The 12,092-nt window shown below is 41.0% G+C and overlaps 1 protein-coding gene across 16 annotated transcripts in view; it reads right to left on the bottom strand.

The window, feature by feature from the left end:
* plecb (plectin b) overlaps window positions 1–12,092 on the bottom strand; it is a 157,909-nt gene that overhangs the window by 60,858 nt on the left and 84,959 nt on the right. For 8 of the 16 annotated variants that reach the window (XM_037536861.1, XM_037536862.1, XM_037536865.1 and 5 more), the window contains exon 1: window positions 4,577–9,083. The exons of 7 other annotated variants lie outside the window; for them this stretch is intronic. In XM_037536861.1, the coding sequence (XP_037392758.1) occupies window positions 4,577–8,762 (4,186 nt within the window). In that variant the 5' untranslated portion in view covers window positions 8,763–9,083. Of the gene's footprint in view, window positions 1–4,576; window positions 9,084–12,092 lie in introns of those variants that run through there. One more of the 16 variants, XM_037536869.1, reaches the window with a different exon arrangement.

The following is a 12,092-nucleotide window of genomic DNA, read 5'->3' as shown; positions in this document are numbered from 1 at the left end:
TTAAACAGTCATTTTCACATTCATATCAACTGCAACACTTTATCTGCAGCACTTAGGTCATAACTTGTTTGAAAATTAGTGGAGCATTTATTAAATAGCATTGACCTCCACAGCCTCATTCCTGTAGAACTACCGAATAGAATATAAATAGGTTTGTGTGTTGCCTTTCCTGTGGATGATCCTCATCAACTATTCATTACTATTTGGCTTGACAACAAAAGCATAATTCTGTGGTGAAGAAAATTTATGTAGCTAGGCAGTCAAGAATAGATTCTTGTATGTCATCAGGTACTTTTCTAGAAGTACCAGGATTAAATGTTTATAATAAATAACTGCCCTGAGTTGGGCAAGCACAACACTCTCTCCTTTTGATCTACAGAGTTACTAACTTGTCCCATACCTCTCTCTACTGCTAACTCCTAGCCACTAGATGTGGACAGTTTGACAGCATTTGTTCATATCGTCAAAATGTATGTCACAATATGCTTTTTTGACCATGCCGTCGTCAGTGTCAGTAGTTAAAGTACATTGACCTTCCGCATGTTATAAAGCACATGAATAGTCCCGTTTAACTGGATTTAGTGCAGTGCACATGTGAAATATGTAATAATCTGATATTTTTTAATGTGACACTACTGACTCTTTTTGGTCTGATCCAACTTACCAAAAATATTGAGACACACATTATGAAAATTTCTTGAAGTATTCCAACATCATGTTTTTCCATATCGCCCACTCTTTCTTGCCACTCATTCTCTCTTCAAACTCCAATACCAATTCCATACCTCGCACAAACAATATGGAGAAATCCACCACACATTAAAATGTATCAAGTCTCTATCAACTCATTAAGTAGCTTTTTTGATGTAATCAAAAATATTAACTACATGAGGGCAGTAAAATGTCAGATAAGCTTAACACTGTGTTGTTGCAAAAGATCCTCTAAAGTGAAGTAGTGTTATCAATACAACACAGCTGACATCACTTGGATAAAACATGAACTTCTGAGAGCTCTAATGCAAAATCTGTATTGTTTCCTCTAACGGTGAACATATGGGATGAATAAGAGTTGGAACTGTCCAAAACATTTTACTACCAGAACTCTCTTTTTGGAAGGGACTTTTTGAAGTGCAACAAAGCTGTAGTGGTGAATTAGGAGTTTGGGCAGTTAGCTCCTCCTACAATCTCCAGACAGGATACATGTGTGTTGGAGAAAGCACAACTTCACCTTTATGCCAGCTGTGGTTAAGGTAGAAGATTGCTAGATAGCAGGAGAGGATTTCACACAGCAGGATTTCTCAGTTAGCCGGATACCTGTTGCCTAATGTCCTCTCTGTCCATCTGCAGGACAAGAAACACCCTCAGCAGGAGCAAACTAGCAATTACTAACACTGGGTTACTAACACAAATCAGGTCCTCAGGAACCCCCAGATGGTCTGCATTTTTCTCTATCTGTGTTGCAAGTTGGTCTGGAACAAAAGACTGCTTGGGGATCCCTGAGAACCAGTTTAAAAACCACTGGACTAAACCAATAATCAGTAAGTGTAGTAAAATTCATAACATGAACTCCCTCGTCTCACTTAAATTATAATTCCACATAGAACAACAATTACACTGGGCATGGTTTTACATATAAACCTTAATGTACTATAAATCCTTTATGTAGATGGTAGAACTTGCTTTCCATTCACTCAGACTGCTAGAAATGTAGCACGGCAACCTAAACTGTGCCATATTGACTGTAGCTTTGATTACAATAACAGCCTGCACCATGGTGGCACATACTAGCCTGATACGTATCGCACTGTATTCAGCACTATAATTAAAACTGCTTTCAACATCTATTTTTCCCTTCTCTATCTCATCTCTTCCTCTGACACACACAGTCCTAACACACACACACACACACACACACACACACACACACACACACACACACACACACACTGAAGCAGCACAACAGGAAAAAGGAAAGTATTATTTGACCATGACTAAGAAACCAAACATACTGCAAACTGCATTTTCATGCTCCTGGACTTCAAACTTTTTCCTTCATACTTTTCTCTATGCATAATAATTTTTACCTAATCATTTTTAATCATATTAAAGAAACTCTTGCCACACAATGTTGGCATTCACAGAAGGTCATACAATAGCTATCATTAGATCAGTTTTTGCCAATGAACAAGCACAGGCTAGAGAACAAGAATGAATTTCCGACAGGATCCCTCCATAGGACTGAGGTGACAGTGACACAATGTCACACTGTGGCAAAGGACAAATTTAGTGCCTGTTTTTAAGAGCTCATTGCTGTAAAGTCACAACAACACATGCTATTGATAGTGTGTGTCCAACAGTACTCAACATCTGAAAGGTCAGGCTCAAATTTGCCTCTCTGAACTCAGCCATGAATGACTCACCCTCAACACCACAATCATGTGGTATCAAAGAAAAGACTGACATTCCACCCGATTCAGGCTTTTAATGAGGATCACAAACATTCAGGAATTTATGGTGTAGGCAGACGCTGAAACCCAAAATGGAATATCTGAGAAATGACAAGGCGCAGTGACTCTCTGTTCATGTGTGGGCAGTCAAATTGTTGCCCTCTGTAGCATTACATTTCATTCTCTTGATTTAGTCTGTTTGTAAATGCACAATGCACAAAGAACAGAGAAAACACTAAATACTAGGGCTGACAGTGAAAGGTTCCTCTTAGGGGTGGAAACACTGCGGTAGAGCATAACTGTGCAGACAACTGGACATTTGACCAAATTCAATCCAGACATGGAAAAGAAGATAAAGTAATCTCGCCTTAAAGACACGTGAGCATGGCAGTGATGGTGCAGTAGGGGGCGGCAGACAGTTACTAAGCTTGACTTAATTTACTTTCACAGTAAGTGTAGTCCATCTGTTTGATGGATTGAATGATGAAAACAATATGTGATACATTTGATCTTTTCTCTAAACTGTGCTGCACACTAACTGGAATACTGATTTCTCAAAGCCTCGGAATGCTGATTTCTCAAGCATGTTGAAACTCTGAGAAAATGCTGAATTGCTTAATACAGCAGACCTACTCTAGGTGTGTGACAGTAAATAAACACACCCAAGGTGCTATGGCAGCTACTAGCTCCTCCTGTCATCGCAAGAATCTTGCACCACCCATGATCTGTGCTAGCATGAAATGTTTAAAGCATTGCACTTTACATCGAAATAAAGAAGTAATTCAAAAGACCCAAATGCCACTGAGAAAGTTCAATGCCTGGCACAACCAAGCCAACAACAGCACTAGTAGGAGCCAAAGCACATTCCAGAAGGTTCTGTTGCACAATTGGTTGCACAGACTGATGGGAGGCAGGCAGTGATAGAGTTTTGTGCTATTAACTTTATCTGTGCTATGCTCTATTGCATAATGCAGAACAGGAGCATGATGGCAATGTGTCATAGACGCCATTCTTCTGAATAACTGAGGAACTGGATCGTTTTCAGCAGGAAAAATAGGTGATTTACAGTGAGAACTAGCACTGTCAAGCTGATTTTACCCATTAATTGCCAAGCTAGAATTCCTCTGATTTAGAAATATGAAGTAAAACTAGAAAGCATACAATATACTATAAAGAGGTGGGTTGCCCAAAGTGTGGTTATGGGCAAAAGTTGGCCTGTGAGGACACTTGATATCCCTGCCAAAAAGTCAAACCCCTTCACCCAATGAGAGAACCTCAGAACCTAATAAAATATTTATAAAAAAAAAATCTTATTAAAATTGTATTAGTATATATTTTAATAACAAAATATAGTATAAAACTACTTCTTTATTAGTATACTGTTTTGTGTTTTTGACTCTCAGCCCACTACAAACATTGCATTATGACCTCCCAATACAAAAAAGTTTGTGTATCCCTCCTATAAAGCATACAACTTACAGTATTCAAATATGACAGACTTGCTATGGTAGGCTAAATATCAATCTATGTTTTGGGTGTGGATGTGTTATGGATCAATGCCACAGGATAATTTCATAAAATACTGTGTGGATCTCAGATAGAAACCCCAAACCAGACAAACAGGATGACTAAAAAAACTCCAAAGACCCACCAGAGAAAGACCAAGATGAAGTGATAATCACAACCATTTCATGCAGCATGTTTGGTCCACATACCACATCAGATTGCAGTGTCTTGCATATTGCTCCACACACCCAACAAACTTAACTTAAACAAAGCATAACCTTAGAATGATGCTTGCAAAATGTCTCTTGTGGAGGATTTATACCATAAAAATAAGTACATGTACAGCAACTTACAAGAAACATTTCACCTTCATATTTCAGCTGAAATTCAGCAAATAGATATGCTGTTTGTAGAAACACTGTACATATATATGTATCTATGTATATAACTGTATTTATGTAATGTATCACGCCCACTGCACATATAAAAGTATGGTGACACCAATCATGCCAACTCCACACTAGTTACCTTGACCCTCCCACACTGTGAACACAAGCAGAAACCTTGGCAACAGCAGTCACATCAGAGAAGCAGAGTAGAGGGATGTAGAAAGTTGACCATACCTTCTATAAAGTTTGGAAAGGTTTTGGCCTCTGGCTCCTCCAGGGAATGGTCCCAGTTGATTTCTTGGACAGGAGTACCCTGCAAGACAGCACGCTCTCTAGCCAGCTCCTCCAGGACATCATAGTCCAAATCATCTCCTTCTATCTCAGGCACAGGGGTTGCCGCAGGTGGGCTTCCGCCTGCACCCGGAGAAGCAATCTGCTGCACCTCAATCACCTCCTCTACGACAACAATCTTCCTCCGCATGGTGGTTTCGTCCTCAGTTAGGGCTTGCGTGTCACAGATTATCTCCTGAGTGGAGAATGGGCCAGTGGTGAGGGGCAGTTCGATGGCCTTGCTCACTTGCTCTTTCTGCTTCTCTCCTCGGTGCTGTGTGTCAGGAGCAGCTGAAAGTTGTGCAACACTGGGAGGCTCCCCCTGCTCAGGGTGGGGGCCGGCCTGGGCTGAGGCTGCTGCTGACGCTTGGCCTGTGGGTGCTTCCCTCAGTATCTGCGAGGAGGATGTTTTTCCTTTCAGAACCTCCCGTTTTATTTTTTCAGCCGAGGGCTGAGCAGACTCCGCCTCCCCTTTGTGTGCAGGGGCCTCTGCCTGTACAGCTCCTGCCTGGCTTTCCTTAGTACACATTCCTTCAGGAGGCATCTTTGGAGAGTCGATTGCTACAAGCATTTCAGGGCCCTGAGTGGGATGAACCTTAATGGCAGCCTGGGCTGTCATCACCTCAGCTGCTTTGATTTCTGCTGTTGGTGATAGATCTGGTGATAGATTAACTGCAGCCGTAGTCTTCTTCTTCCCTTTTTTTCTAGACTTTGGAGCATCCTCAGCTTCTTTGTTATTTGGAGCTGTGGCTTTTGATTCTTCTGTGGGTTTTGCTGGTGGTGGCTTCTGCTGGTCTGATGTTATCTCTTGTTTGGACACCTTGTTTTTAGACTCTTTTGTCGCTGTTCTTTGTTGCACTACTTTTATTTCTTCATGGATGATTATTTCTTTTGTCTGTGCATCAGCAGATGTAGCTGAGATTTCAGAAGTTGGGCTGGGGTCATGCTTATGCATTTTGACCTCCGTCTTGACTACAGTGATACGTGTTTCGTCAGCAGGAATGTCTGCCTCTTTTGGAGCACTGAGTAAAACTGATTTGCTATTTTTAGCATCATCGTTGTCTTTTGTCTCCTCAGTACTAGAGGTTTTCTGGGCCTTCTTCTTCTTATTCTTTTGAGCACTGCTTTTTGCCACAGCCAAGGTTACCATAGGTGGTTCTTCTGAGGCTACCTTGCTAGCATTTTCCTCCAAAGATGGTTCAGCAGTCTGTTGAGCAATATTTATTTCAGCGTTTTCTTTAACAGTGTCAACTACAATATTTAGCAATGCTGTATCCTCCTTCTTTTTGGATACAGGTGGCACTGCTGATGCTGAAGATCTGATGGAGTCATCTTTATCTTTTATTCCCTTGATATTTTCACCTTTTTCCAGAATCAACTCAGCAGCAGCCTTAGCCTCTGACTCCAAATCAACTGGATGAACTGCAGACTTAGAAGTCAGTGACGTTGGGAGCTTTTCTGACACTTTGGGCATTTCATTCTTGACTGAATGTTCCTGAATATTCTTGGTTGCTGCAGTTTTCTGCATTTTTTCCTTTTTCTTTTTGGAGAACAGAGGCTGAGAAGTATCCTTAGCTTGAGAAACTTTAACTGACACTTCTTCAAGTTTCTCTTGATCACTTCTATTGGGGGACATGGAGGCTGTCACTGCTATTGATTTTGCTGTAGTGGCTGGCATATCCACAATAACTGCAGTTTTTGGTTCATTTTCAAGTGTACCCGTCTCACTACTCTTACTTAAGTCTACCGGTGCCATTTTCTTCTGCATGACAGACATGGAAACCTCTTCTGTCACTCTGAGCTTTTCGTCCTTGACTGGATGTTCTTGAACATTTGTGGTCACTGTTGCCTTCACCAGTTTTCCCACTTTGTTTTTGGATGAAGCATACTCAGTGGCATTGCTGGCTTGGTCTTTTGTATCGTTTTCCTGAGAAACTTTTACCGAAACCCTGTCTTTACCAGCTTTACTTGGAGACATAGAGGCTGTCACTGTCACCATGTCTGAAGTGAGCTGGGCTGGCAGATCCACACTGACTGCAGTTGTCTTCTCTGTGACTGACATGGAAACCTCTTCTGCAATTCTGGGCATTTCATCTTTGACTGGGTGCTCCTGAACATTTGTAGTCACTATAGCCTTCATTGTTTTTTCCACCTTCTTTTTGGAGGAAGCAGGCTGAGTGGCATTGCTGGCTTGCTCCTTTGAATCAGTTTCCTGAGAAACTTTTACTGATACCTTATCCTTCAGTTTTTCTTTACCAGTTTTACTTGGAGGCATAGAGGCCGTCACTGTCACCATGTCTGAAGTGAGCTGGGCTGGCAGATCCACACTGACTGCAGTTGTCTTCTCTGTGACCGACATGGGGACCTTTTCTGTCATTTTGGGCATTTCATCCTTGACTGGATCTTCCTGAACATTCTTGGTCACAATTGGTGTTTTTTTCACCTTTTTGGTCGAAGGAGGCAGAGAGGCGTCTTTAGCTTGCTCTGTTGTACTGGCCAACTGAGAGACTTTTACTGAAACCTCTTCTATGAGTTTCTCCTTACCAGCTTTACTGGGGGACACAGAGGGTGTCACTGCTACAGTGTCTGCTGTTGTGGCCGTAACATCAAGTTGGGCTGTGGTCTTTGGTAAATGTTCAACTAAAGCTATCTCATCACTTCTGTTGCAGTCCTCTGATGTCATCTTCTGCATGACCGACATGGAGATCTTTTCAGTCACTTTGGGCATTTCTTTGCTGACTTGATAGTCCTGAACATTCTTGGTCTCATTGTCTCTTGGCTTCACTGTTTTTGCCAATTGTTTTTTAGAAGGCAGAGATACATCCTTTGCTGACTTGCTGGTTGTGATTTCCTGAGAGACTTTAACAGATACCTCTTCTTTAACTTTCTCTTTACCAGCTTTACTAGGGCACATGGAGGCTGTCACTGTCACGGTGTCTGCTGTTGTGGCAGTATCAGTAAGTTGGGCCATGGTCTTTGGTAAACATTCGATCAAAGTTTTTTTATCACTGGTGTTGCTGTCTTCTGATGTTATCTTCTCCTGTGTGACTGACTTCGAGATCTTTTCTGTCATTCTGGCTGTTGTGTCTGTCACTTTGGGCATTTCATCCTTGACTGGATATTCCTGAACATTTTTGGTCTCTGTGGCTTTCACTTGTATTACAGGGGGCAGAAAGACATCTCTGGTTGACTTGCTGGTTATGATTTCCTGAGAAACTTTAACAGACACTTCTTTGTGTTTCTCTTTCTCTGCTTTTTTGAGAGGTATGGAGGCTGCCACTGAGCCGGCTGTTATGGCAGTAACAGTAGACTGAGTTGGCAGATCCACACTGACTGTGGCTTTTGGTTTATTCTTAATCAAAGCTGCCCCACTGCTCCCTTTATATTCCTCAGTTGTCACTGTTTTCCTTATCAGAGACTGGGCACTCCTCATTTCAGCAGGTGGTTGATGGTAGACCTCTGTAATAGTCTTCCTTACAACATGTCGGTCCATTCCTCTTGCATAATCTTGACCACTGGAAGGTGAAGGCTGGGCTTGGTCCCTAGACCATGATGCATTGGGTTTGATCTCATCAATGATTGGACGACCTCGAAACCTTGGTATTTTCTCACTGGGCTGTCGCTCCACCTCAGTGCCTATCTGCTTGCGACGATATTCTTGCCTTTGCAACAGAGCCTCCTGGCTCTCCGTGCCTCCCCGGCCTGGTTTGGGAACATATGAAGTTGGACCCTCTATAGCCTGTACTCGTGCAGCCCTCTGGACAATGGCCAAAGTTGCAGCTGGGCGACGCACTCTCTGCAGCGGAGTGGGCACAATTTCAGGTGGTAGATGTAAGTAGTCACGCAGGTAAACAATACCCTCGTTAGTAAGGTACCAGTAGAAATGCCTCCATGCAAAGGTCTCCCTCACAAATCCTCTAGACTTCAGGGAGCCCATTGCTCTGATTACCTGCAGGTTTCCCACTCCTGGGATCTCAGGGTGCTTTGTCTGGGGGCGCTTGTCTTTCTTGGCCACCATGACGCCATCCCGGAAAAGGCGTTCATAAATGGCCCTCAGGTTGTCAAGGGGCATCACCATTCCAGCAACCATTGTGTCTTCTTAGTTTGTCTTGCTGTGTCTGACTCAACAGGAACACGGAGACCACTCAGCCAGAGAAGAATAAATTACTGAATGACCTCACTCCTCTCACTGTGAAAAGAGTCCAGTGGCAGAGCCGGCTGCCACGTGCTCTAAACTCAATCAAGAAGAATGCTTGAATAAATCCTCTCCGCTGTGTTTATCTCTTCTGTTGTTCAGTCTTGTTTAGTCCTTCTGTTCTTCTTTGTGAAACTTTCCAAAGAAGAAGAAAAAACGTCCAAAAGCAAAGTCTAAAGGAAAATCTGTTCCCTCCTTTATGCAGCCTTGCTTGGAAGTGAACAGAGGCTGTACTGGCAGAGCGGCAGTGACAGAGAGAAGGGGGTGTGTGCAACAGGGAGAGAGAGAGAGAGAGAGCGAGCACTGTGCTCTTCACAGCCCCTCCTACCTCTCTCACAAGCAAAGGAAGAAAGAGTATGAAACAAAAGTTCTACAGAGTGTCTATTATCAGTTGTGGTCCACTTCAATGAATGAAAAAGAAATAGAGCACAAAAATCTTGAAAATGAATACAAAAATGTGAAAAAGTTAAATAAAGTTACCTAGAAAGATACGTCAGTCTTGCCTGAGCACATGCAGAGCAAAAGACTAAGAGGAGACACCCACACTCACTTATTAGAGAGCTTTAGACACACCCCCTGGTGCGTCAGGTTTTCTTACACCAGGAGAGAGTGGGTTGGTCAACGAGGAATTAGGCTAAGAAAAGGGAGGCAACCTTTAGGCATACCATATTGGAAAGACACACCAGTCATTCACACCGACTCTCAGTGAACTGAGTTTACACACTTCATATCGTGTGACAAGAAAGGTCTTTTGCCCTAGAGGCACGCTCCACAATCTCTCCTGAAAGAGACCTTCACATCACCTAATATTTTATAACACAGTGGTAATTCAGAGCCTATGTTAGAGGAAGAGGGCCAGTTGCCCTCTGATAAGAGATTATATAAAACAGCATTCTGACACAAGAGATAGGAGATGGATAGTATGCAAATGAATAAAGAAATGAGAACCTTCAGAAAGAAATAGTGCAGAACTAAGCGGGGGCGGGGGGTGGTGGGGCAGGCAGTTTAGCAGAAAGTAGCTCACACTTTTACTGGAGATGTTTTATGTGCAAACATGAAGGGAAATGGCAGTAAATGGACAGATATATAAATCTACTTTTTATAGCATTGCACAAACCTTTTCTTTAATCACTCACCTTTTCTTCTGGACAAATTTGCTATCCAAAGCAAAATGTCATTGTGCACTTGCAGTATAAATAGAGCACTGAAAATGCACTTATGCCTTTAAAGTACTCTTGATAGTTCATAGAAATGATGCAACAGGCAGAAAGAACTCCGAAAGCATTTTACTAGGGTCCATGTCTCAATATAGCCAGTGAACTCCAATTGGCAAATGAGACACAACACTATATAAAGAGCTGTACGTTGGAGCTAACCTTTCTCAGCAACCAGGAACAAGATATCTGATTTCACACCCCTTGGTAATTTCTGCTCTTTACATCTGTCTCGCCATTTATCTGTTGCTCTGAATGGGGATAAGACACAGAGAGCGAAAGAGAGACTGAACCGGTGTTAAAGCCGTCATACAGGAAGTCAGTGCCAGTTCTAAAACGACTCTCCTTCAGAAGAAAGGAGTAAATATGAGCTGTGGACAGCCATAAAAAATATGTACCATCATGTAACAACAACTGTGTGAAGCATCAAAGTATTCTCAACAAGTTATACAACATCATCTACTATATAATCAACAAAAGACTAACATGATCAGGAATATACAGTAATATGATCAAACCATGCAGCGATTCAGGTCTGTTTAGTCTGGAGTATTCTACTTTAATTACACAGCGCTGCTGCTCAATAACAGTGACATGGATAATTATAACCTTCTACCCAACTACATAACTGTGGTTATTTCTAAGATATACAGCTGTATGACATGATAAAAGATAAAAGATTAAAGTGTAGATAAGAAATTTTGACCAAGTCAAAGAGCATCTCTCAAAATGTAATATTACAGAAAGAAAGTCATTACAGCTGCACTGATAAAGTGCAATTTGTTTATATTGACCATTTCAGTTTTGGCTGCCCTACAGAGATGTGAGTATGCCTTTGTTTTCCACACAAAAGAAGTTTGTTCTACTATTTTAACATGACATACATGTCTAAATACCTTTAGATTTTTTTTAAACATGGTTTTACACACCTTTAATAGGCATGTCGCAAATTCTTTGCCTGGCAGGTCGTGACTAAACTCATCACAAACCATTTCACAAGAACTCAAACATTCTGAGAGGCCACACATCCAGCAGATTCTACTGAGGAGGTGTGTTCCATTTTGAATGGAGAGATAAGAAGATTTGCAATAGCTTACATTTTCACCTCAAGGCATGTTTCCTGGAAGGTTAGTCAAGATATGATGAAATGTACTGAAGGCTGAACTGAACATTAATCATTATATATAAAAAAACCTACTAACAGAAAGGATGTTTTACACAAGGCCCGTGTGCAGATGAACATATAAGCTGGACTAACTGTTGCATTTTGCCCTTCAAATATAGACATTGACTTACAATTAATTTACTGCACTTGCCATATATGGGTGTTTCTACAGCTGTGGGCAATTTTAGGCCCAAACTGTGCATTTTAGGCAGCATAAAACACAGACAATATATTATTTACTACATACAACATTGTAGTAATGAGCTAATGTCATTTATGAAGCACATCATGGGTCAAAAAAGCAGTTTTATTAATGTACACACCTGTTTTCAATCTTTGAATATATAAAAAGAAGTTACAAAATTGTAAAATTAAAACTTCCTAATTAAAACTGCATTGTATTAATGTTAAATGAAGACATGTCTAAATAAATATTGTTGCTGGTGAAACACTAAACAGGGTTGTCCCAAATGTTGCCCCAAAATATCATTTTTATTTCATATTCAGTATTTCTTGTACTTACAGTGATACTTATAATCAATGTATTCTGAATTACACTTTTAAAACAATTTCATATTCATGGTAGAAAATATATTAGAACTCGTCTCCTAAAGCTAATATACAATAATATGTAAAATTAAAATAATAAAAATCTTCTACACATGTATAATTGTTAATTTGTAATTTGTTTATAATTGTTAACAAGCTAAAATGTGGCCCGTGCAGAAGTTATGGCACATTTTATGAATTTTCAAATTTTTCAATTTTAGACTCCATGTTAAACTCAGCAAATAAACAGAAATTCTGCACTAAAGTTTGTCATTTTTAATGTCATTTTTAAATTTG

This window comes from Pygocentrus nattereri, chromosome 3 (assembly GCF_015220715.1).
Source record: "Pygocentrus nattereri isolate fPygNat1 chromosome 3, fPygNat1.pri, whole genome shotgun sequence".
NCBI lineage: Eukaryota > Metazoa > Chordata > Actinopteri > Characiformes > Serrasalmidae > Pygocentrus > Pygocentrus nattereri.
The sequence above is the reverse complement of the archived record's forward strand: the minus strand, read 5'-3'. Positions and strand labels throughout refer to the sequence as shown.